Genomic DNA, 27,727 nt, shown 5'->3' with positions numbered 1-27,727 from the left:
CTAAATATCTCAGCATCATGACCATCAACAGTGAAATAAACACACAAAATGTTAGCAATTGTATACAATGTGATGGAAATGAGGAATGAAAAGGACTTAGACATATATATTTATATGGCACCCAAATGTCTTTTATGATACTTAATATCTGCTTCTCCCTGTATTCATATGATAACTATATAATGGATATAAGGAAATGCTGTTTTGTGAAGCTGTAAGTGGTGGTTAGCTTGGTACTATCTTGGTAAACTTGCCTATTATGGCCCCGATATTGGTTGGGAGGTTGGTGCCTGATTTACTCTTTATACCTTTTCAAATTGTACTCCCCCATTTTTTACAAATATAATGATTTACATCAAGTGACATTAACCTCTGAACTCCCAATGTGCCCCCAGAAAAAAGAAAAACATTCAAAATATCCATTAAAACATTTTCAGATACCTATAATCAGGCAATCCATTTTTCATACCTAATTTTACAACTCAATTGATCTTTCAAAACACTGTGTACATCTTTAAAGACTTAACTAATTCCTTGAGGGTTGAGGTCTCCCGACAGGAACCAGTTACAAATTCTGAAAGAAAAGGAAAACGTCTGCCAAATTAATCACTTCAGAGGGTCCATCACCTACACACTAAGCAATGTCCCCATGTGACTCTTCATGTGCTGTTGTGCCCATGTAAGGAGATTGGCCATGACTCTTTTCCCTACCTCCATGTGCATAACCCAGCCCAGATCACAGCAAGCTGGCCGTTCCTCAGAGTAAAAGGCTAATGTGCATCTCCCATATAACTCATCCCTCATCCACTCACCCATCTCCTTTCCAATTCTCCCAGTCCACTTATTAGTCCTCCTCCTAGGTCTTACAACTACAGCCAAGGAGGAAAAATGAATTAAGAGAGTTCTATTGAGTCATATATCAATATTCTTCCAGTGGCACAACAGTGTGCATTTATGCAGGGATCACACCTTGTGTATTGCACTTAGCCAACATTCTGTCAATAGGAGGGTCAATCTCACCTGTATTCCTTCCTTGCTGCAACTCCCCAATTCACATGGCTTTTTATCTACATGGGTCTCCAGCATAAACCTTTGGGGGCAGGGGTCACAGGGGGCTGCCAGGGCAAGGCGGGGACCTGATCCACTTTGGCTGGCACGCTGCTGGGGGATCTGACCCCCAATGTTACCAGGACATACTGCTGCAGGCAATTTTCTGAGATATTCTGGGTAACTGGTAACTGTATTTAAGGCAGCAACGCCAGTTGCTTCCCATCTCATTTATTTTTAAAAGGGCTAATTTGAACGGCTTTTTAAGATACATTTTATATTCAGTTTCTCAAAAACACACAAGTACTACATCAGCTATGAAAACCATACACATATAACTTAGCTTTTTGTTATAAAAAAAAACCTTGCAGGTGGAGTCCTCTACCTTTCCTGGTTGTCGGCTGAGAGTATTTTTGAAGGCGAAAGTCACAGGCTGTACACAAATGTACCTTTTACAACAAATGCATTATGTGGGTACTTTTATTTTGTATTTGAGCATTAGTACCCAAGTAGAAAATATATCATAAAATTAATCTTTGCGCAATTTGATGAAAATGTTAACGGCTAAAGTTAATGTTAGCAATAATGTTAGCAATAATTCACAGGCCTGATTCACTATCCGAATTTGAGAAAGAGCAACATCTAGCCATATTCTTTTAAGTCCCAATGGCAAAATGGGAAAGTTAACTACAGGCTTAAATCACATACCCTTTAAAATCAAGGGGATTTAGAAAGTGTTTAAGTTTGGTTATGTTCTACTGTGTGTATTTTTGAAAGCTGTTTGCATCTTGGGGGGGGGGGACCCAAAACAGTTTCATATGGCAATTACAACCAAAAACTGAATCCTGCTAGTTCTTAGTTTTGCCTTGCTTCAGACTGTAGAGTAAAACCTTTTATGCATGGCTGTCTCCTTCACAGACACCCCTCTGACGACGTTGTTTATGTCTTTGTTATGATTATGAACGCCATTTCCTACCATCAGAGGTCGCCTCATTCTCCCCCTGCGTTTCCTTGGGTTTTGCCCGCATTTTCAAATTTGAGATTAAACTGGTCCCTGAAAACGCAGGCAAAATGCACGGAAACACAGGGGGAGAGCGAGGCGGCCTCTGACAGTTGGAAACAGCATGCATAATCAAAAAAAGACCCAAAGACGTTGGGGGGGCGGTGAGGGCAAGGGAAACGGCCATGCATAAAAGGCCTAAGATATGTATGCAGTGTGTTTTGCAAACAATGTCATTACAAACCATTACCAGATCAGGACCTCAAGAAAATAAGCATAGAAGCATTTACATTAAAAGGTGTTGCTGCTGGAGACCAAACATTTTTTTTCTTCTGAATTTTACTCCAGCACTGAAATCAGATTCAGATGTTTACCTGCTGTCCACAAATGTAATGAAAATCTCTTCTTAGAATCTAGAAGACAGGTTCCTGAAAGTGCTTCCTGTTAAGGACCCCATCATATTCTTATCATATCCTTGCTGTAGAATGAGCCATAGAAATGAAGCACGTAGAAGATTAGGCAGGAGGAAAACAGCCACTGGTAGTGCTATTGTAAGCAGAGTTATACAGTTCTAAGCCCATTAATGCTTAGGATGGCACTGTTCGGGTTATTATTAGGAGCCATAGACTTCCCAGGAAGTCAAGTGTTAGGATGTGCAGGTGTGTAAACACACATGGGCACACTTATGGAAATATATATCCCAAAAACTACTTAGTAAATTTTAGCTGGGGACTTTCTGATTCATAGATCAATCTCTCAGCCACTGTCCTGTAGCTTTCTATAACAAACACAAACACGCGCACACACACACACACACACATACATTTTTTTGTTTTTATTGTTTTATTTATTTAATACATTTTATTCTGCCTATTCCTCCAAGGAACATAGGATAATAGGACTCCCAATCAGTCTTTTATCTATTTACTGGCTGGGCTCAGACTTCTTGGGCCCATTATTACATGAAGTGAATCTTTCTTTTTTAAACTGCCTTCCATCAGCAGATGAAGGGAACCCAATACACAAGATAAATGCAACTAGTCATACTACCCCTCCCCAGCAATTCTCATGGAACATAGACATGCAACATACATGTCAAGAATCTTTCCTAGGAGATCTGCTTTAGATCTTGACAGCTAAACTAGAAACAGAATACATTTCTTAATCAAACTTCTATGCATCCCAGTTTTTCAAAATGCCCATATAATTATTCTGTCTTTGCTATATTGTTTTTGCTCTTTAAAGACTCATTCACTTTTATTTAAGTGGGTTGAGTTGACTAGCTGCGATATTCTTTTCTGAACCATTAAACAGATACAACACCTTGTTCTCTTACCTGTTTTAGCATAGATTGGAGTTCCCTGTTTGACCACAGGTCAGCCAATAGAAGACGAGCAGCTTCAGCTGCTTTTGGAGAGGAACTGTAAACAACCAAAAGGTAAACGAGGGTTACCAATGGTACAGATGGTGTCCACATTGTACACCTTGTATATACCCTTCAGAATGGAGCTTTTCAGGCTTCTCTTATGGCTATCAACTTTAATTTAGGTATTATGACATGGCTTCCAAATACTGAGGCTCTATTAAAATGAAGTTCATAATATATCTGCCAAAAAGTCCAGTGTAAAATGGTAGCTACTAAGAAGTCGCTATCTGACACCACTCCATGGTATTTGTAATATTATCTATCTGTCTGTCATATTTGCATGTCTCTCAATTGTCCTCCCTTTATACCCATTACTCACCCATTTCGGCACAGGCCTACTACGTTATTTATCAGACTTCCTGTCAGATAGGGCTTGGCCATCTGTGGATTGGACATAATCAAGTTCCTCAGGGTGTAGCAAGCAGATGACATAATGTCTCCATAGTTGCCGGAACCGGGAGCCTGGAGAGCTAGGAGACGAGTCACATCTGGGAGAACCTGGTTAGCTAAATTTGGGGGAGGGGAGAGAGAAACAGAAAACAGGTAAATGAAAAGTTGACAAACCCCCACATACCTTCAACAAGGTCTGTGGAGATGAAATAGCATTACTCAACTTCAAAAGGTCTAGAATCAGGTCAAAGGGGAAGTGTTAGTCATAGTTACAGTAGTACCAACAAAGTTGGAAGTGAAGGGATTGTGTGGCAAGCCATAGCAGAGCAACCTCAGGTAGCCCTGAAGTTGGTGTAGATTTGCCAGTGGCAACCAAGCTCAGTCCATACATGCTGACGTATTCCTTAGTCTCAAAAACAACAGGTAATTAGTAGAATAACAAATGGTTTTCCATTGGATCTTTGTGGTACAATATTGCAGAATTTATTTACCAGACTATTTATATTCTGCCTTTCCCTTTGCAGTTCAAGGTGGCTTACAATTCATCTTTAAAACAGCAACATAATCTAATCAGGAAAACAGTTTAATCCTCATAAAATGCCTGTAGCTCAAGCCTCATGAAATGCCCTAGTACCAGAAAACAGCCTCACGGTGCCTCTTAAGAATTTCCATGGCCAGCACACACACCCCTTCTCAGTGAGCCCATTCCATATAGTGGGAATAGCCTGAACATCATATGTGTATGATGGGTGGATAATATATCTCAGTGTAATGATCTGGGTGAACTGATCACCCATAAGTGAATTCAAAACATCATATGTGTATGAAGCTCATGGTCTCAGAAAGTAAAATTTTTCTTAGGATCACACCTGAAGTCACTTTGGAAGTATTTTCAGGAAGCAAGCAGAAGAAACCAGCAGGAACCAGCAGAAGAAGTCCTGAACTAGCTAAATAGAATAATGGACTGATGTCTGGGCAAGGAGACATGGGTGCTACTGAATGGGTACCTTGTTAACATGAACTAGCTAAATAGAATAATAGACTGATGTCTGGGCAAGGAGACATGGGTGCTACTGAATGGGTACCTTGTTAACATGAACCATTTTAAATGAGTTAAAGCATGCAAGAAGACACCTGCAGAGATACCAAGTGCACAGACAAGCCTATAAACTTCTGATGTCTTGCAATGGGGCTGGGCAGGACAAAGACTCATCAGATATGGAACAGGCATAACAACCCCAAGGAGTCAAGCCAAGTGATATGAAATGGAGAAAGAACAAGAATTTGGTCAACATGGGAAAGAGATTTGATATAAACAAAAAGTATGGAAAAACAATTTCTTCACCCCAATCCCCTTCCTTGAGGAGCGGGATACCATCTCAGGGCCACCCCTGGTCCAGGACAGGGTGGTCCCAGTTAGTTGGTGTGGTGCATAAGTTGAGTTTCCTTTGCAAAACTGTACTTACCCATAGTCTTGTGGAGAATGGGGTGTCGAGACATATTGCTCAGCAAGGATGTTCCAGATCGGACAACCTCTGCATTATTGGACTGCAGGAGCCGGGCTATACGAGGTAAACCTTTCTCCTTCGTAGCAATCAGCTGGCTCATTGCATTTGACATCTTGGGAACAAAATCATGTGGCCAGAGGACAACATTAGTAGTCTTTATAAGAATTATCTGGAGTTGTGATTTTTCTTTCACAAAAAATGTTAAGGTGACCAAAACATATATAATTTCAAATTGAGATTTTAAAAAAACTGAGTACTGGGAAGTTCCTTCTGAATTAGGAAACTCTGCATTTGATTGAAACTCCCAACTACAATGAAAGGGTCTGTTTTTTAAAGGAAGCAGGAAGAGTAAATGAAAATAGTTCCCCCCAAAAGAATCTTTTGAGACGTATTATGATAGAAATGAAGACATTTGATTATTTGGATGCAACTATTTCCATTTCAGAAAAATAAGGTTCTACTGGCAGAAGACTCTTCTGTAAACTCAATATTTTTACAGATTCCATTGGCTTTAATTGCACTCTAGATATTAGTAGTAAATTCTTCCCAGCTGTCTAAACAAGTAAGATTCTTACCAGTCCTCTGCTTGCAGTTAGATTTTGCAGGGCTCCAGCACAAGCTTCTAGGGTGGCATCTTTCTTACTCTGGTCCATCAGAGACAGGTATGTACGGATGGCATCCGAATGATAGAGCCAGCTGGACCCCCGGGGTTTATAGTCCTCCTCAGGAAGGGGCATATCATACTCATCATACTAAGAATTAAGAGAGAGGAAAAATCCAAGAAACTGCATTTTGTAATCCAGGTTGCAGCAACATGACATGCACATTTCAATGTGTGTTTAGACCTGTTGCAGACAGATAGCATAGCAGTCGCATAGGCAGTGCTTGGCAATATAGGGAATGTTTCTTTGAATATGCTCCTTGAATGTTTTCACTCATTATGTAATTTTCAATGGCCATTCTCTGTTCCCCTAGCCTAATCCATATGCTTGGCAATGTAGCAAGAGGCAGGGATGGGGATCTCCACTTGAATGCAGCAGGGCTGAAATTCATAGACGAAGCATCAGCAAGCACCAAGCCTTACCTCCATTCTTCCCCCTCTGTTGTTGAAGCAGCCAGTAAGGGTTTTGTCGGTGTAAGTGGTCCTGGCCATGTGATTAAGCTGTGTGTATTTATTAGGCACCTCAGAATCCAAGCGGTAGGACAGATTGTGTAGGATACAGATGCAGTTCTCCACAGACTGGAAAAACAGAAAAAACATGATCACTTTGCTTGTATACACCACTACCATTATCTTAGCTATCCTTTAACACATATGTACACTGTGTATGACAGATATAAAGTCTAATGTTAAAAAATGTTCCACAGTCCAGAGCCTGATGTTATTATTCAGTTCTGTAAAACTGAAGTTAGGTCTCACAGTGAAATGCTTGCTGAAAGCGCTGCAAGAGATGATGGGAGAAAGACCTTTACAGTGCAGTCCTAAGGAGACCTACACCCTTCTAAGTCCATTGATTTCAATGGACATGTAAGGGTGTAACTCTGTTTAGGGCTACACTGATAGCATAGAACTGATGGCTCGTATTGAAGATATCCCAAAAGTAACAGTTCATCATAAATGGCCCTTTAAGGTCTTTTCTTTAGTTCCTACGTGGAAAAGAGGGATGATAAAAACAACAAGGCCAAAATAGCTTTCTACAATCATGAAGAAATAGGTTTCTAATACCAAGAATGTATATCCCATTTAAACATTTCATAAAGATGAGCTCAGCCTCATAGGTATAGGTTTCAATGGCAAGTTTTAACTGCACTCAGCAGAGGATTCTGACTTTGAGCACATCAAAATGACCTCTAATAGACCTTCCTTCCTTCCTCTGTATGTCACACATTGTGATTATTTGTACATAGCTTAAAATTGTTGTTTTCCCAACTGGTTTCTCAGTTACAAGAGAATGAGTTTCTATTATCCTAAGCTAAAACAAAGGAAGTCCTAATGGTTCTCAATAATTTTCTCCCCAGTGCATTCCACCAAGGGAATATATGAAATTGCTCATTTCCTAGTACCTTGTCATCCGGCCGGTTGGCTGCCACACAGTTCTGAGAATAAGTCATCACAGAGTCAATCAGACCAGGGTAGTTTCTCATAGTTTGGCGCCCTGCATCTGCGGAACTCAGGTTCCTAAAACGGAGAGGTGTTTTATAAATTGAAGACAGAAAATATGAAAGCAGTCAGGCACCTCATGTAGTTATTCTTTTCCTGCACTCACCAAGATCCATATATAGTTCCCTTTGATTCCATGAGGGTGCAATTCACCTATATGGAGAGGGCACGGAGTATAATCCAAAAATATATCCACTATCAAGATGACTTTTTCCCAAGAGAATACATACTTAGGACTGGTTTAGCACATTTGGAGATCTGCAAGCTTTGAAGAGGTGCTGTTCACTTGGGCATTCATGAGTTTCTAATCTACTCCTTTAGTATTGTCGAAGGCTTTCACGGTCAGAGTTCATTGGTTCTTGTGGGTTATCCGGGCTGTGTAACCGTGGTCTTGGTATTTTCTTTCCTGACGGTTACACAGCCCGGATACTCCTTTAGTGTTTATAAATATTCTGTTAGGAATTTGTGAGTATTTAATTCACTATGAATATGAGGATGTATAACATAAATGGCGTTTGATCACCAACACAGCATGAGCAGATCTCCCTATAGCAGACCCCTATGCCCCCCCCCAAACTGATTCCTGAGGGTCAGGAGGCTGCAGCTCATGACAGAAATTCACAGACCTCCCCCCATGCACAAGGAAGTGCTTGATATTTATTGTAGGCATTTCATAGGCACTGCAGGATATCTGAGTGTGGAAATAACAGAGTGCTTTAATATTAGTTAGTTTATTTTTGACTTAAATCCCACTCTACCCCAGCCTAAGCCAAGCTCAGAGTGGCTTACATTAAAACCATAATTCCATCATACTAACACTAGTCACTGACTAGCAAATATTAGTTGACACTAATTAGTTGACATTAGTTGCAATTCTAAAGAAGGAGATTTCTTCTGTGAAAGCTGGTTTAGAATTCTTGATCTCCACCTCTCTACGACAATTCTGTCAGTTTGATAGTTACTGTTCCAATTCACAAGAAGAGCACAACTGGTGAGAAGTAAGAATTATGGCCAAAGACCCACAAAGTGGGCACAGGGTCAGTTTTGATTGGAAGCAACATTTCTCAGCCCCTCTTCTAAAGTTACAACTAGCCTATGCACACCAATATTTTATATTTATATAAAACCTAATCACATGCTTCTTCTTTTCTTCCATTCAAATGCCAAGTTTTTTTTAAAAAAAATAACTTTTTTATACCTAAATTGGTCCTGGCTTGTTTTAACATCACCGAGGAGCTGTTTTTACTGTTTTTTCACAATCAGACACCTGCCAGTTTGAAGGGATGGTGCTTGGAACAGTGTTCTTTGTGCACCTACCATGCCGAGTCGTTTCATGAAAGACAGCACTGAGGAAATTTATACACGTATGCTCTTTCAGTGTCTTCCCTTGCTCATGATATGAGCCCCTTAGACTGGGGAAGCTGTTGCTACTGAGGTTAGGGTTGCCAGGTCCCTCTTCACCACCCGTGGAGGGTTTTTGGGGAGGAGCCTGAGGAGGGTGGGGTTTGGGGAGGGGAGGGACTTCAATGCCGTAGAGTCCAATTGCCAAAGCGGCCATTTTCTCCAGGTGAACTGATCTCGATCGGCTGGGGATCAGTTGTAATAGCAGGAGATCTCCAGCTACTACCTGGAGGTTGGCAACCCTAACTGAGGTACTTCATCTCGTTCGTTTCACTAATCCATGCCCCTCAGCAAATGTGTGTGGTTCAGGTGTGAAGTAGTGCTCCTGCTCCAGCAGCATCCCCTAAGGCAGAGCTTCAGTTCATTACAGTTTCTAATCACACACCTGTTTATCTGCCCATCCAGCAGTTCCTCCTGACTGCCAGCCTGGCATTGCTGGAGGTTGATAGGAGAAATTGCAAGTCAGGACTACTATCTACATGCCCAAGAGTTTGGAAATTTTTCCCAGGCTAGAATCATTACATGCCCAGATATTGGCCTTCTACAATTTATACTGGGATTGTGTGGAAGGCTGAGGTATCAGCTGAATAGAATGAGTTCCAAGGACATAAAAAGGAAACCAGTACCCAGCAGCAGTCATTAAAAATACAAACTCTTCCACTTTTTCTTAACAGAATTTGAAACAGAGATGGAAAATCAAACTTTCTTTCAGAATGCTGGTATCTAGGGGCACTTGTTTGTTTAGATTATTTTAATCCCTCCCTTTTTTCAATAAAACCAGGGAACTTCAACCCCCAGTTAATCTGTACAATACACCTCTGAGGCAGGTTGTGCTGGTGGGGGGAGGGGTGACCCAATGAACTCTATGGCCAAGTAACAATTTGAACCTAGGTCTTCCTAGTATACATCTTATACTGTACCACACTGAGTCTCAAGTCACTTGCATCTCCAGTAATTTCAACAGCTCATGCAAAATAGAACTTGTGAGGATAATTACAATGTCAGCTAAAATGCATTTTAATTTCTTTTAGTAAGGCCTAAATAGTTATATATCATGGTATTGCCAGACCTACCTCAAACAGCCAGTGGCATTGAAGAATACTTCAGGATCGACAATGTCTCTTGATCTGTTACTAACGCCATCAGTCCATCCAGAAAAAGGGATAATAACACAATCAGTCAGAACAGGGAGAGCGTCATGTATCAAATCTTCTTTCAGCTCATCAGTGGATGATAAATTCCAGAGCAATCCTAGAAAGAAAACACAAGAGGAACACTGCTAAAAGGTTCCTGCCAGACGTATTTGACTCAGCCTGCACTGGCTGGTGTGTATGAAGGAACAAAACAGGATAAATCATATGTGCTACATAAGACAATCTTCAAATGTTCACTGAATGCATTTAAAACAATGTCCAACTTCCAAAAAAAATATTATGAACTTGGAAAAGTATAAAATATATAAAGCTAAGTATAAAATACTCCCACAGCAGACTTCTGACCATCCCCTCATGCTGTTCGTGGGAGTCCCCTGTCCCCAAGCATATTGTGGGGCTTTTGGGGTGTATTGGGCAAGGAGAGGCAAAGTTCTACTCCACTCATGGAGAACTTCTTCAGAATCCAACCCTATACAGCCTATGAATGGAATCCTACACTTATGCTCCACCACCACTGGGGTGTTTAAGTAGCACCAGCATGTACTTCTGACATGAGGTGCTTTCCTGACAGTGTAAGGCCCTCTTGTATTGGCACAATAGCATATTGCACCACTGAAAAGCATCCCATAAAGAAGGAATGAACTGGCATCAGTGGAATGTGCCAAAGGGTAAAAGTATAGATGTCAGCCCTCTAATAACAATAAAAAGAGGTTGAATATTATTCTGGAAATTATTCTTCCATTACAGAATAAGCAATCTATTTTTCTACAAACTTAGCTGCTGTTGCATTGTTTTCAAATCTCTTAAAAATCTAACACAAGGCAAATCAATTAATTCAGCGGTACCATGCTGTCATGGGGTTAGATCTTCCCATGAAAAAAAGATGCTTGTCGTGGCACCAGTAAGAAAATTCATGATGAATTCAAGGTCAGAAATAATTTACAGTGTCTTTCAAATAATCATCCTAAAGCACTTAATGATTGAAAGATAGCACATATCTCATATATTTAACTATATACAACATTTTCTGCAAAAATGCTCTCAAATTTGGGAAGAACAAAACACATCAAAGGGATGTGAACACATCCCTTTTCTGCCCCTGGGCTCTAATGGGCTCTTGGTTCGGCCCCCGTGCCTCATGATCCCTGAATAGTTCTGGCTTTCCTGTCCATCTGAGCCCCACCACCTCCCTACAACACTATTACAGACCGCCGCAGTGGAGTTGCTGGGGATACTGTCATGGTTGCACCCAAAGACAGCCTTAAAATCCCTTTATTTCCTTGCTGGCTGCCACATAATGAAAACCTTTAGGGAGCAGACTAGTTGCACCATAGTTGCACCATGGCTGGCCATGGTGGTTCTGGCAGCCCTGAGGATTGCTCTGTAAGTCAGTCCAATCTATTATCTACACATTTTCTAAAATGTGTACACCAACATTCTTCTGAATTTTAAAAGTAGATATGTGAGCTGACCCCAACTGAAGCTGATCATTATACAAAAGGGTAATAATTGAAATGCCCCAGGGCTACTTCTGATTTAAGTTTATATCAGGTATTTAGAACTGAAAAGACAGATGGAAATGTATATATGGCATTCTTCAAGCCCTCTCTTAAAACCAAATAATTCTGGGCATGTCGCAGTTTAGAACGTTCTGCTTCCAAAAAGATGTCAGGGTGTACCCATTCTACTACAAACGTCAGGGAGTACCCATTCCACTACAGATGTCAATTTGGCTACTTGATAATATGCTTTAATACTAGGGGTTCCCCCTCTTTGTTGATAAAAACATGTTTTAGCTTTCAAACAGGGAGGAGGGCTTTGTGTCCAGTTTTTAGTATCCTATTTTTAAGCATTTAAAAGACATATTTTCTTATTTCACCATTGTTTCTTCAAACCTTTAAAGAAAACAAAGCAAAAATAGTTTATACATTATTTGGAAGTTGTAACTGCCAAGTTTAGTCAGTCACCGACTCTGACAGCCCATTCCTGAGAATGGGGCTAAACGTTTTTAGGAGGCGGCGTAACCTTGCCGCCTGCGTAAATGCATGTAATCACACGTTTACACGCATTCATGCTGGCGGCGAGGCCAGTCCCAGCGGCGGCCAAACACCACAGGACCGCGCCTCCCCCGTCCGCCAGCGTGGCCTCTCCGTGGCGCCGGCAACGGTGTGGAGAAGCCACGCCAGCGCAAGGGGGCATTCCGGGGGGAGGAGTTACCAGTTGGCGGCTCCCTATCCCCTTTCGGCCACTTCCGCTGGTGCCGGGAATGGCGGTGTTGCACCTGCTTTTTAGCAGGCACAGCCTCGCTATTCCCTGTGGGGTGAAAGGTCCCAATTAAACAAAAAAAAAGTGTGAAACGGCTTTTTTTTTGTTTAACGAAGTACGGGGAGCGGCTTAGGAAGAGGCGCCGCTGCGCCTCTTCCCTGCTGTCCCCGTACACCTCAGCTCAGGAATGGGCTGTGAGTTGTGTTGCTGGCCCAGATTCCATACACAAGTTCTATGCTTCACAAAACAAACCTAATTTATCACCTCTACATATTTATTTTCTTGGACTGTCTTGGAATGAACAAAATTATGCAGTTAGATCTGAAATGGTCCCCTCCTTCGTGATATTTTCTTCATTTTTTAAAAAAGTTTTTGAGAGTGCTATCTCTGCTTGATAGTACTGTATGTACATGGTGTCTCTTAGATGTGATGGACCGTTGAGTATCCCAGGATCTTGATACTGTGCTAGTGAAAGTAGACAGGATTTATGGAAAAACATTTTATCCATTTTCATAACTGAGCTTACAGGTCCAGTATGGGAGTTCCAGAAAACAATGTAATTTACTGTTGCTATAAGTATACGTAAGTGGTGCCAGAAACATGAGAATTTGTAATGGAAGACAATTCTTCCATTGGGGGTGACCTCTCCTGAGATTCAGATTGGAGGTGACTTCTGAGATTCAGGAGGCCTGATAGTCATTCATACACAAGTTAGGTTTCAATGATGACAGAAGAGGGAAACTTCCCAAGTGGAGCTCAGGTATGGAAAACAGACAGAGGGCTAGGAAATGAAACATACTAGGAGAGCACAGAAGAGCAAATGAGGCTTGAAATGCTAAGCAGGGAAACTGGGAGCAAGACTGAAGTGACATCAACAAGTCCAGGCTCCTAGTAGTGAGACTTCGGTTTACCAATCCATCTACCTATCAGTGAAGCTGATATTGGGAGTTAGGATACTCAAATGCCTGCCAATTCAGCTCACATTCTGTTCACCAGTCATGAGAGAGAGGCAACTTTTTCATGGATCGTTTGGCTGTGTATGAGAAGTTTCAGCCTGTTCAGTGTTGTACAGAGTAACAGGCAGTGTTTCACACATGCAGATTCTCATACAGCCCGATGCAAGTTCTAGTTCCACAGCTACTGCACAGGTGTTCAACTTGGACAGCAAAAACCAAACAGATCAACTTCTTTAGAGATTGCATGCAAAAATGGATATAATGTGCACCTTAGGGGACAGCTGCTCACTACTGATCTACATGCAACCAGCTCTCAAACACATATTTAGTAAAAAAAAAAAAAAAAAAACCACACACACACACACACACACACACACACACAAAGGAAAGCAATTTGTGTTTGGCTAAAACTTAACTTGAGTAATTCAAGATACTGTTCTAGATGGTAGGACAAAATTGTAGCTAGAAGACTGCTTAATAAGTGGACTTAATTTTTCACATTGGTAGCAATGCTACCATAAATGTTGTAACTATCTATCATCGATCTAGCATTAGCCACAAGCTATGTGCAGCACAGAACTTGCAGATTCTTGCCCCAAACACTTTAGCGTCTTCATTAAAAGGTAAGGAAGGGAATACAAGAGATAAGGAATTTATAGTAAATTATGGGGAAGAATTATGGAGGAAACAAGGGATGGTAGGAAGGTTCAGGAGAGTACAATAGGAAAGTACAATAGTGTGTTGAGCAGGAATTTGAAGGAAGAGGAAGACACGCAAAGACAGCACAAACTACAAGTTAAATTAGGGAAGCTGTGGTAATCTTCCTAATTCAATTTTAAGGGGTCAGGCTGTGGCTCAGTGGTAGAATATCTGCTTTGTATGCAGAAGGCCCATGTTCAATCCCTGGCATCACCAGTTGAAAGGATCAGATAGTAGGTGATGTGAAAGACCTATGCCTGAGATCCTGGAGAGCCTCTGCCAACCTGAGTAGACAATACTGACCTTGACAGACCGACATTCTAACACCAACAATAACACAGCTTCATATCTTTTCAATGCTGAGACTGTTATCTGATACAGACAATGGGTTGGATCCAGTCAGCTTTTTCACTCAGCCTTACCCAGTTCCCCTCATTTCTATAGTCCTCATACCACATGGGCTTTCGTACATGCAGGACTCATGATCCCCAGCATAGCCTTGTTTGATCAAATGGAACCTCTCTTTTAATTAAAAAAAAGTGGTTGGATCCAACCCAATAGCCATACCTTTCTTATATCCAACTCTACCTCATTTTTCAGGGGTAAAACCCCCCATGAACTAAAGTTTTTTTTAAAAAATAAGGATATCCAAGATGTTCTACAGACTTTTTTTGTGGCTATTCCAGATTGCATGGAAGCACAATGCAAAACTCCACAGGGTTTCACACATGTCTATATTAAATCCTACCATCATTCTATTCTAAGCAGTGTTTGCATACTGCTGCACACATTCAAATGGCAATACAGTCCAAATATGAAAGATGGACTTTCCTTAACATAGTTTCCTGAAAGGGGAGGAACTTGAAAAGATCCCGCTCACTAGCTGGCTAGCAGCAGTTGAATAACACCTCATTGACTTTGTTTTCCTCTGCTCACAGGTACTTAAGGCTTGGGTGAACCCACAGTTGTGAGCCGAAGGGCTCTTGGCCTTTGGCTCTTAGCCTGAGGGTTATAGCCTAGAGCTAGGAAGAAGATTGGCTAGCAAGGAGAGGAAGACAGGCTTGGCATTCCAAAGATTCCTTCCCTTTTCCTGTTTTTGCTGATTTTTTTCCTGTCCTGTGAGTCACCAAGGGTTCTCACTGGAAAGAAAAGCAGGATATAAATAAATAAATAGTTACCTTCCAGTTCCTCCAACAAATCAAAAAGGCACATATATTGAGGTTTGTTAATTTGCAAATAACTTAAATGTAACTGATTTATTGATTGATCTGCTAAAGACATATGATAAATCATTTGAAAATCCTTTCATCTGCCGGTAGCCCTAACATTTTTTTCCCCTCTTGCTTTAAGAGTTGCTTTTGCATTGTTCTAAATGGGTATGGGTACCTGTCAATTGTTTCTGTATTTCTGTGTTTCCAGTTCTCCTCAGGAGGCTCACACACTCTCGAATTCCATTCTGCCGTCGGGTTTCTAACTTATTGGTTGGATTTCGGAAGACTAAGTTTCGAAGGGCCCCTGCTGCAGCTTGCTGCACATTTTCATCTGGGCTGCGGAGGAGTTCAACAAGTTTGGTAATGCCACTAAGTCGGTAGACCTGAAAGAGAAGACAGTGAAGTACCCACTGATCCAAGTTGCTTGTAAAACTCAGCTGACCTTTTCTGCAAATATCAGTTAACATACAGCTTCCAAGTTGCTTGCTGGCAGTTTTTAAAATTCACTGAAGTACCACTGGTGCATATACCCCACATCACTCCTTACAATGTAGGTGTGTGCATTCAAACTACTACTCCATTGCGCATATGGTAATTATAGTTTCTTGACAGTAGGGATCAATCCTCATTCTTTGTCTACTTTGAAATAGTAACTGAAATATTATTTGACCCAATGGCAAGTAACTAGCTATAGATGAAAGAAGGAACTTTCCTCTTGTGAATTAGTGTTGGCTTTTTCTCGTAACCAGCAATTCATGTGGTACCCATTTGGGTCCCAGAAATGCCTGATACCATTAGCAAAAGGCCTGTTGTTTCCTTTAGCAAAGAGTCACTTGTCATTGAAATAGCTTCTTTGAAAACATTATACTGCAAATCTCTGGCCTGGTATTGCTTTCTCCATATCTACTAAAGTCAGTTTTAGCTAAATTATATTTGTCTGTTTTCTTATATACCTTTTATATTGCATCCTGAAAACTATTTTGCTCTAGCTTACTCAAAATGTCTGATTTAGACACACCTCAGTCTGCTTGATTCTATGCTACTTGTATAATACTTTTTAGGAAGGTGAGAAGTAAGGCAGGAAAGCCTATGTGTAATACATGAAATGGTGTGTAAACAACATCTGCTCATTTCCTGTTCGTGTTAATCAGCTATCATTATCTACATAGAAACAAATACATAGCAAAGTAGTCATGGCTATCCTGAGGCAGATGCTAATTAGACTAGATCACGGTGGGTAGCCATGTTAGTCTTTATGAAGCAGTAGAAAAGAGCAAGAGTCCAGTAGCACCTTAAAAACTAACACAATTTCTGGCAGGGTATGAGTTTTTGTGAGATACAGCTCATACCCTTCTGGAAATTTTGTTAGTCTTTAAGGTGCTACTGGACTCTTGCTCTTTTCTACTGCTAATTAGACTAGTTATGTTTTTAAGTATATCATCAATATATCTAATTTTCAACATGGCCAAATCTGTGGATACTTAAATCCAGAGACTAGAGCCATGAACAGTCAGGTACATCTTTCTACAAACCTGAGAAAAGCCCCAGGTTTGTTTTTTTTAAATTTAAATCTTAATTTTTTTAAAAAAAAACCTCTGAAATAACAGAAGCAGCACGAATAGCTGCAAAAAACGAATGGCCTCAGTAGCCATTGCTAGGCAACCACAGCTGTATTGCCAACCTTCAAACCCAGGTTTCTGTCAGTCAAAGGCAGGGGTAGGTGACAGGGCCCTTTCCAAGGTTGTTTTGGCCTTTGAGGGGGGACTCATCAGAGCCAGGCCCAGCAGCAACTACCGGGCAATTTGGTAACACATGACTTGCATCACTTACCCAGGCCCAGCTGCTTGCTGCTGTTCAACAGCAGCCCCCAATGAAAGCCAGTGTGGTGTAGTGAGTAGAGTTTCAGATTAGGATCTGAGAGACCTTTCTTTGAATCCCTACTCTGCCATTGAAGCTCACTTGGTGACTTTGGGCCAATCACACGCACTCAGACTAACCTACCTCACAGGGCTGTTGTGAGTATAAAATGTAGGAGAATGATTGTGGAGAAAGGCAGGCTATAAATGAATTAAATAAATAATAAATATAGCTGAATATGGGGTAAATCAAAGGTAGGTGGGTAGGTGGAAAAAAGAGAAGGAAGCAGGAAAAGTTGATGTGAGGGATGCCATATCAACTTTTTCTATGGATTTTTTTGGGAGATGCAGATGTTACAAGTTACTTTTGGCACATGTTAAGTGGTTATCTTTCAGATCTTTCTGCAAACCAGGATGTTCCCCCATGTTTACAGAAACATCAGCCCTATTCCTGGCTAGCCTCCTCATATTTTTTATCAACATGGTGGGCCATCATGGGAATTAGATACATGATGTTAAACGTTTGGGAATGACTCTACAAATTGTGTTGGTGGGTTAAAAAGACAAGCACTTAGCTTGGGCCAGTGACTTTAAAAGAATTTGTGTATGGTTTCTAACATACCGTGAGATATGACGGTGAACAGAAATATACAGAACAACATTCATGTGTGAATGAATTAATACATTTACTGAGATCTGCTAAAATATGCTCAAGCAATTTGCTCAGAATTAATTATCTGAGTTTCAGGCATAATGCACACTTTCATAGCACAGTTAAAGTTTTAGTTCATGTGAACTTTTGTGAACAAACACAAAACTAGTTTAGTAAGGTGGCTAATGACTTGTGCTCTGGGAGGTCCCCTGGTTCAAACCTTACTTCTGCAATATGGAGATGAAAACAATGTTGGCCTACATTATAGGGCTGTACCACAATCATGTTTGTGGAACTCTGAAAGGGCTTTATAAATGCTTATTCTTTTTCTTGTGGGAGACTCACAAGATATGGTATGGGAGGGAATTCCTCCACAATGCCTTCTATTCCTTCTTACTTCCCTCTTCCTACTAATCATTGTCATCTTCATCACTGGTGTTACCAAACTCCCTTTTCTTGCTTACCATCACTGTAGTGTCTTCCTCCATATCCTCTTTGTCCTGTTTAGTATATCTGGGGCCCCTGCAGTAAATTCATGTGCAGGTGCCTTGCTTTGGTTACTATTAATCCACAATCACAGCTAATCACTGGGCAATTTTTTTTCATATAGGTGTGTACACAGGCCTCCTAACTATTTTTTTTTTTGGGGGGGTTGTTACCATTTTAGATTTTTCTATAAACTTGGAGTTTCCCTCAGGTGTGCAGAACTTAGAGATGAATAATTCTATCTATTTTGCATAATGTATGGGTACAAAATTAGGAAACGGCCATGGCTCAGTGGCAGAGCACATTCTTTGTAAGAAGAAGGTCTCAGGTTCAATTACTGGTATTTCTAGTTAAAAGGATATCTGATGGCACATCTTAAGAGCCACTGTTAGCCAGAGTAGACAGTACTGAGCTAGATGGATCAGTGGTCTGATTCTCTACTTGCAACCTGAGTTTACTGATTCACCCACTGTAGTCATGGACTTAGCATTACCATAACTTTATTGCTACCTTTCAGTGTGGAATGAACAGCTCACAACCTATCTCTTCCAAAGGGACTTACTGTTCCTTCTACTGGGGCCATGAGTTCCATAAAAGTTCTAGTTAAGCATCTAACATAAAGATACACAAAACTGAAGCACCATGGTAAGGAATAATTTTACCTCTTGCTTGGCAGATTCATCTTGAAAGCAGGTGTGCTGGAGATAGTAACCACCCATGGCCTGATACTTCTCATCTGAAGAACACAGGAGTTGTATTGCTTTCTGGATAGTCATTGCTCCATAATCCACCTCATCATTGCAGATTCTGAATACAAGAAGGGAAAGATTTCAACAACTTCAAGGCAGAGGCTGCAGGATTTATTAGCAAGATGGAACATTTATTTATTTAGAAAATTTGTATGCTACCTCTGAAGACCTGCTTGAGATGGGTCACAACGCTAAAGCAAAACCAAGCAATCAATAAGAAACAATAAAAATAAACAACACAAACATGACCTATGACCATGCTATAACTAATGCTCTACCACTGAGTTATGCCCTCTCCCCATTTAGGATGGTGCACAGGTGCACAAACTAGCCTTGAGGGAGCAAAGAGGCATGTGATAGGAGCTTTGTCATCTACTGCCCCCATTCCTCAACATGGCTCAGGTGAATGAGCAGCTGAAGTAAAAATGATGTTGATATGTCAGCACAAATGTAGCTGCAAGTATGTATGCTCCCGGAACATACATATAACAGTAGGCATATTATTGCACAGAAGAAAAAGGGGGCACACCAAAGCAAAACGAAGGCAAAGAAACAATTGGTGCAAAAGAAATGATACTTTAATACATTTTATAACCCCGACGCGTTTCGCGTAAAGCTTCTTCAGGGGGAATCTTTCAGATTCTACTTCAGCGTTCCGTGGAAGCAATAAAGCAAATGTGACCATTGTTTCTTTGTCTTATTGCACAGAGCCTAGTTTTGAGGAGTGGAGATGAACAGTTTACCCACATCTTTACCACAGTTATAAGACCCAGAATTAATTAAATTAACAAATGATCATAGATCAAATCCGAATTTGTCTTTAGAGCGCAAACCAAAAAATCTGCTCTATGGGGCAAGGTACAGAATGGGATGATGTTTGTAAAAACCCACAGAAAACCTGTTTTTTAAAATGTTTTTAATGGGTATGCTAAAAACAAATAGCCAGTGCACACAGGACAACTTTTAAAAAGCCACCTAAGATCTCATGAGCAACCCCATAAAACCAGGCTTTTTTTTTACATAGGAGTGGCTGCCGGGAGGAGAGTAAGTAGCGGTGGGAGAGTTGGAGGAGGGAGGAACAAAGCAGGGAGGTATTATTTATTTATTTGGTACATTTTAGCTTGCCCATCATTTAAGATGCTCAAGGCAGCAGGTTGTGTTTAGCGAGAGGAGGAAGTATTGATGGCAGGGTTGGGAGAGGACAGAGAGAATAAGTGGCAGTGGTAAGAGGGTTAGGGGAAGAAGCAGCAGCAGTGGTAATAGGAAGGTTTGGGGGAACAAGATCAGGGGAAGTGGGGATAAGATAAGAGGAAGTGGGAAATGGAATTTCTCCTACCCCTCAAGTCATTGTGGGTCTCCTCTTGCATACTTTGTATATTTCTATATATTGGGGAATTCAGCAAATGGAACCATGAGATAAAATATTGGTATTCAATACATGTTTAAAACTAAGATGCATAGGTTCATCAACATTTTCTTTAGTCTTGAACAGCTACAGCTACTATCAGTTTTCTGTATGTGTATAATCCTCTTGACATTTCTTTGTTTTCTACTGATGTAATACCATTTTTCTTCATGATATCCTCACTCTATATCATGCCTAATATGCTATGATCACTCAGATTTTGATAATCCTAGTCCTAATTCACTACTCATTTGATGTCTCCTGCCATTGATTGTATCAACCTACACTGCGCTTATTAGATGTCTCTTTGTATAGACTGTTATCAATTCACAGTGTGTAATCCACTTTGAATTTCAGTGAGAAAGGTGGACTATAAATACAGTAAAATAAATAATTAAATAAAAAATTATACCAGTTTCCAAGTATAAACCAGTGAATACCAGAAACTTATTCTAAACTGCTTAGTGATCTGTTTATGTAGTTTGGTCTGTGGCCTTTTAATCTGTTCTGTTCTATTGGCTCAAAGTGGTTTACAATTGTGCTTAAACCAAACCCAAAATAAACTCTAAATATAGAACATACAACACAACGATATAAAAAGATTAAAATCACAACTTCCTCCCCATTAAAGAAATGCTATCCCATTCATTCCCCCATCCTAGGGTTGCCCAGCTCCAGGTTGGGAAATACCTGGAGATTTTTGGGGCAGAGCCTGAGGAGGTGGGGTTTGGGGAAGGGAGGGACTTCATTGCCATAGAATCCAATTGCCAAAGCGGCCATTTTCTCCAGGGGAACTGATCTCTATTGGCTGGAGATCAGTTGTAATAGTGGAAGATCTCCAGCTACTACCTGGAGGTTGGCAACCCTACCCCATCCTTCTGCATCATATGTAAAGAAAACCACCCTCCATAATGAAAATTATTCACCCAACTCATTCCTCTCAAGGGAGGACCACAGCAGATACTAAATATGGCATCATCCTACCTATACCAAATTTCTTTCACATTCCTGTCTTAACATAAACTCTGCCTTTGCCAGTGGCAGTAGGTGGCAGCTACCAGTTTTGAGACCCGCTGCTACAGTGGGAGATCTGGCAACTCTACTCCAGGGAGACCCATCTATCACCCTCAATTGTCTCCCGGCAATGGGTAAAGAGTCTTCTGTTTTGTCTGGCATACCCTGACACTCCTTCTTGTTTGTATTTCATTGCTGATTTTTTATATATAGATTGTTTTTAAAATCTGATTTTAATGTGTGTTTAAATTGCCGATTTTTATGTTTTGTTTTTAAAATTTGAGTTTAATGCCTTTTTAATTGTTCAGTTCCTTGAAAGTTCTAGTCGGCTGGTAGGATGTCATATAAATATTTAAATAAATAAAAACAAATAAAAACAATATAAGCCATTTAACAAAGCCAATGTTACAAACAGCAGATAGATAGATAGATAGATAGATAGATAGATAGATAGATAGATAGATAGATAGATAGATAGATAGATAGTTTATTTGCCGCCCTTGGCCAGATAAAACAAGATACATGGACTAAAATGGTCTTACTGACAAAGGTTTACACTCCGAGTCTTAAATCACTTAAAATAATAATAATAATAAAAAACATCCAAGTTACAACTGCCATTTGGACTAAGAGACTACTCTGTGGCAATGAATTTTCATTGCAGCCGTACAAAAGTTTGCTACCTGAGAGGTGATTGAGGGATTATCTCCTTGTAGGAGCTTTTCTATCTTTTCTCTTTCCCGGTCGGGTCCCATTCTCAGTATGAGGGGCTCAATAAACTTAGAACGGGGTATAGTATTGTTACAATTCAGGAGAACATGTTCAGTGGTTTCTAAATCCCCCGATTTACAAGGGCATAGTCTCTCTGCCCTGGGTATCCAAACAGCACACCTATATATCTAATTCTGAAGTGTGTCCCCTGTCTGCAGATACTTAAATCTGCAGATGGGGCCACATTCACCCCAACAGGTTTTTCTTCAGAATGTGCCTAAGACAAAGGGGAGACTGATAATAGAACTTCCTGAAAAGATAGGAGCTGCTGTACTAGAACATTATCTTTTCCTCACCCTTGGGGGATGGAATCAAGACCCTAAAAGATTTGGCTGCATCTAAGAACAGAGTTATCTATTAGTTACAAATGCACAAAAGAAATGTAACATCAGTAATTCCCCCCATATCACTCACAAGGCATTACTCAATGCCATCTCCATCAACAATTTTTGTTATCAATATAAATTAATCTAAGGTTTATAGAATATCATCTTACCTACTTTGATCCACCCAACTAATTATTCAGAGACTTTGATTAAAGGACATATTGGGCAGTCATTCAAGCTCCATGGTGAAACGACTGAACAGCAAGCCACATTTCTAGAAACTTGAATGAGCCTTGGCACTCATAATGACTTGGCAACAGAAAAGCATAGGAGTGTCATTTACCTGCTGTTGGCAGGCAAACCCCAGCACTCAACAAACTGATGGGAGAAAATTGGGAGGGGGGTAGCATCCAGCAATGCCAAAACATAATCTCTGGCTGTGCAGGTGGAAGTGATGTCACCATGTCACCAGATGCTCTAGCATCTTCTCTAAACTTGGTTTTGCCATAGAGTTTCACGGAAACGATAGAGTGACTGCCAATGCAGTAACATCACTTCCACCTACGCAACCAGAAATGATGTGGCATCACTGGACACTGTTCATGTGAGGCTCTGGCACTCTGCCCCTCCCAGTCTCCTGGGGATTACCAGCTGAGGACTGGCAACTCAAGAAAAGTATGACATGTGGTTGAAAACCAATTTCCTTTTGGAAGAATAAACAGTAAGTGAAACTCTAACCATTATTTCATCACAAAACAAATGACTGAAAATAACTTGTGGGTTTATAAAAATGGAGTAGCTGTAACTTAAAGGGAAGTACTAGGTCAATATGATGTTAAACATGTCCTTGGGCCTTTTGGAGTTGCCCTGTATGCCATAATTTCAGAAAGGGAACATACTGTCCTTCATTTCTACATGGGAACATCTATCTGAGCCCTGTAGTTTGTCAGGCCTTTACTACCTGTATTTTTAGCCAACTTCACAATCTTACCTTCATTACATTTAGGGTTACCAGCTTCAGCTTGTGAAATACCTGGAGATTTTTTTGGGTGGAGCCGGAGGAGGGCAGGGTTAGAGAAGGGGAGGGACTTCAATGCTATAGAGTCCAATTGCTAAAGCGGCCATTTTCTCCAGGAGAACTGATCTCTATTGGCTGGAGAGCAGTTGTGATAGCGGGAGTTCTCTAGCTACTCTGTGGAGATTGGCAACCCTAATTATATTCCATGGTTATTATTGCATTCATTATTACATTTGGAGAAAACTCAGGAAGCAGTCCTAAGCAGGTGTATTCAGAAGGAAGTCTCAGTTTATTCAATAGTGCTTACTCCCGTGCAAGTATTCTTAGGACTGCAGCTTAAATTGCAAGAAACAGTGCACAAATACAGAGCAGACATATGGAACATTTAATATTTAGTACTGAATCCCACTCTCTGAGAATCTCCTGTCATTGTTTTAAAAAGCCCTTAAGAGAGGTTTGAAAGGGTATGAGTTTCTCATGAAATTGCAACAGACGAAGGGAGAATTAGAAGTTCTCTTTCAAATTAATCTCTTATAAACCATCAAAACTCGAGTCTAAAGCCTAGTAGAAAGAGACACTTCCAAAAACCCAGTGGCCTGTGGAAGAGCCACTTCAATTGCAGGAAGGCTAGAGGAATCTTCTAACTTTAGAAGAAGAGTTGGTTTTTATATGCCAACTTTCTCTAACTTTTAAGGAGAATCAACCTGGCTGACAATCTCCTTCCCTTCCTCTCCCCACAACAGACACCTTGTGAGGTAGGTGAGGCTGAGAGAGTTCAGACAGAACTGTGACTAGCCCAAGGTCACCTAGCTGGTTTCATGTGTAAGAGTGAAGAAACCAACGTGGTTCACCAGATTAGAATCCGCCATTCGTGTGGAGGAGTGGCGAATCAAACCCGGTTCTCCAGATTAAAGTCCACTGCTTTTACCCACTCAACCACGCTAGCTCTGAGCAAAGTAGCAGGATACAGGCAATTTACTTGTAGTTTTTAGAAGCTTTTTGTTCCTTGGTAATAATACTTGGTGTTCTGTTTATATCTAGATATTTTTTATTTCAGAAGTTAATAAATGGCACAGAACAAATTCCTGTTATTAGCCTATGAATAGATTTGTGTGTGCAATCCCAGCATGCACTGGGCCATCATTTCTCCACTGTATCTGCATCCCTATGATTGCTTGCTCAGGTTTTCAGCCTCAGAGCATGGGAGAATGCAGCTGTCAACTCGTCTAAAGGGGCATCATCTAAGATCAGAATACCAGACTACAGAGTAGAAATGGCAGGTTCATCTAGGAGCCCATTCATGGCTATGTATCACACATTGGGAACTAATTTACAGATTTCAGTATGTGCTACAGCGGACAAACTGTGGCTACATTTACTTATCTAGCCAGTACATTTTAATCTAATCTTTCCTCTAAGGAGTTCAGGGCAGTATATATAGTTCTCTCACTCACTTTGTTCTCACAATAACCCTGTGGGGTAAGTTAGGCTGAGACCTTGCAAATGGCCTTGGTCTGATGCCATAGTGGAGATCTGAACCTGAGTCTTCAAGATCCTAGTCCAGCGCTTAAAACCATCATTATACCACCCTGGCTCTTGTATTACTCATGACCTCTTCCATTGCTCACAACTAACCAGAACCTGCTTTACTAGGGGGAAGCATGTTCTTTGAAGGGTGGGGAAGTCTCAATCCTAGTTTTACTAGTGGAACAACTGAGTAGCCTAGACAAATTTCACACAAAGCACCTGTTCAAGACAAATCAAGTTCTGCAAGTCGAGGAGAATCCCTGCATCAAAGCAGCATGCTTCCAAGCATACGTGGAGACCCCCTAGTATTTCATTCTCTTTTTCATGCAGTGTCCTATCCATCCAGCACTTGGCCCAGCCATACATTCACTCATGCATACACAAGAGGAGTCAGCTCAGTGAATCACTCTCAGATCACGTAGGTAGAGAGTAGCAGCCAGCTTTGGTGGGTGGGACAGATGGGAAAACAGAGGAACATGGAATCCCCTGTTCTGCCTGTCACCTGTCAAAGACATGCTGAGCAAGATATACACCCTCTGGGCCATGAAACCTTCCCAGAATAGCCTATGCTAGTCTTGACCTGAAAGAAAACCAAACCCTTCAATGACTAGCTTGGTTGGTGGAATGCAGGGGATTGGAAAAAGTCTGGTCCATCAGGCTGTGGGTAGTTTTGATTGCCTGGAGGTGCAAGTTTGTTCTTCAGGTTACTCAATATCACCATTTCTGAGTTCCCCTTCTTACCCTAATCAGTCTAAAATCTAGGGGGTATGGCTGAACTCCCTGACCTGGATGGCCCAGGCTAGCCTGATCTCGTCAGATCTCAGAAGCTAAGCAGGATTGACCCTGGCAAGTATTTTAAATGGGAGCCCTCCAAGTAATACCAGGGTCATTACATGGAGGCAGGCAATCTCTGAACATCTCTTTCCTTGAAAATCCCACCAGAGGTCACTATAAGTCAGATGTGACTTGACGGGGGGGGGGGGGGGGGGAGAAAAGGCTGAACTAGATTCCTTTGTCCGTGACAATCATTTGGTGAGCAAGGGGAGAAAAACTCTCCTGGCATGTGTCCTCTGGGCTTTGGAGTATGTTAGCAGCTACTTATGGTATTCTGCCCCTTCTCAGCACTCTCCTGAACACATTTTTATAGTTCCATTTTAGAATGTCTTGTATGATGACAGAGTTATTTGATGATTGCCTGTGTTCAGAATATTGGAGCACATTTTGTAGTTGCGTTTGTAGCCTTCAATCATGCCTCAGTATGACATCACAGTGCAGGCAAACATTTATTGGGGAAGTGAAGAGATAGAGAAGGGGGATTATTCTGGCGGGAGGGTATGGTCCGACTAAAATTTATTAGTCTTCCATCATTGTGTAGTATTTTTGTAAGGTCTTGAACAGTACCTTTTAGTTACAGGGAGTCTGTCATATTGTCCACATGAACTTTTAGGAAAAACAAATTTGTTTGTGGGTTTACAATATTATTGTTCTGCCCCTCCATCTGAAAAAGATCCATAGGGCTGTATATAACAACCCCCATCAAATTACAATAAATCATGCAACAAATTAACCACTTATGAGGAAAAGAAACCAGAAACCAGCCAGAAAAAAGCTAAGCCGTCGTAGCAGTAAATCATAACCCAAGACGCCTCTCAAAAGAAGCACAGAAAGCTAGCAGTGATGGGGTAAGAGGCCCCCTTCTCCTGGCAAAGAATTCCATAATCAGACAGCTGCAATGGAGAAACCCCTCTTCTGCTTGATCACCCATTTTACTTCAGATGTTGGAGGCATACAAAGGAGAGCTTCTGCAGATGTTCCAAGTGTCCAGTGAGGTTCATATGGGGAAGGCAGCTCTTACGATCGCTTTATTACATGTCGTTATGTTAATATAATAATTAGAAAAGGACACTCTTCAGAAACACAGCCAGTTGCAAGGAGAAGGAAATCATTCTAGCTATTTATGATGGGAAGGGATAGTACCTGGACGAAACTGTTGTTTAAGACAGCATTTCCAGGCCCCTTTCCCCCGCCCCTGCCCAGCTACTCCCTAGCTGGCAGTTCTGAATCAATAAGGAAGTGTGTTGCTGTCTCCTCCAGCGCAAAGACCCTTCCAATCACTGGAAGAGAGACTGCTGAGAAGATGGGTCAGGGCCTGCTGAGCTGTGGACCTATAGAATCAGCTGCCCTCTGAGAACTGACTATATACTCCATGCATCGACAATGCATTTTGCTTAAACTTGATTTTAAGGGTGATCAGGGTCTCACTGTACTGTTTTAAAGACAAAAGCCTCCCTTGGGCAAGTGTGGTTTGCCAAGTGTGCTTTGAAAAGCGGTTTTCCAGGTTTAGCAGGTGCCAAGGACAGAGGAGGGGAGGACTTGTAAGCCCTTGGGGAAAAAAATTAATCAAAACAGGGCTCCTTGAACTGCTGAATTTTTTTAAAAAACCATGCTTGCTTAGGAAATTAATGTCAAATATCACAAGGAATCAAATACACTCAATTCCCCAAATACACTCAATTCCCCAACCTCCCGCCAGTGGTGAAGAGGGACCTGGCATCCCTAATCCTACTAGTTCCTGGTCCAGCAGTGATTGACATGAGATTTTCACAGACCACATGTGGTTTGTGAGAGTCTGATGACTCCTGAAAAAAGGCATCTATCAGGAAGAAGCTGAAAACCAATGAAAGGAAACACTTTCCCTTTCTTTC

The 27,727-nt window shown here is 41.1% G+C and overlaps 1 protein-coding gene across 1 annotated transcript in view; it reads right to left on the bottom strand.

Annotated features, from left to right (window-relative positions):
- Positions 1-399: 399 nt before the first annotated feature.
- PKP1 (plakophilin 1) overlaps positions 400-27,727 on the bottom strand; it is a 60,769-nt gene continuing 33,441 nt past the window's right edge. Inside the window, exons 4-14 of the mRNA XM_056844169.1 lie at positions 18,875-19,019; positions 15,394-15,601; positions 10,007-10,184; positions 7,436-7,550; positions 6,456-6,611; positions 5,947-6,123; positions 5,330-5,483; positions 3,793-3,979; positions 3,384-3,468; positions 2,422-2,525; positions 400-574 (exon numbers count right to left, since the gene is read on the bottom strand). Coding sequence (XP_056700147.1) covers positions 2,454-2,525; positions 3,384-3,468; positions 3,793-3,979; positions 5,330-5,483; positions 5,947-6,123; positions 6,456-6,611; positions 7,436-7,550; positions 10,007-10,184; positions 15,394-15,601; positions 18,875-19,019 — 1,477 coding nt within the window. The 3' untranslated portion in view covers positions 400-574; positions 2,422-2,453. The remainder of the gene's footprint in view (positions 575-2,421; positions 2,526-3,383; positions 3,469-3,792; positions 3,980-5,329; positions 5,484-5,946; positions 6,124-6,455; positions 6,612-7,435; positions 7,551-10,006; positions 10,185-15,393; positions 15,602-18,874; positions 19,020-27,727) is intronic.

Source organism: Euleptes europaea, chromosome 2 (assembly GCF_029931775.1).
Source record: "Euleptes europaea isolate rEulEur1 chromosome 2, rEulEur1.hap1, whole genome shotgun sequence".
Lineage (NCBI taxonomy): Eukaryota > Metazoa > Chordata > Lepidosauria > Squamata > Sphaerodactylidae > Euleptes > Euleptes europaea.
This window is presented reverse-complemented; position numbering and strand designations above follow the sequence as displayed.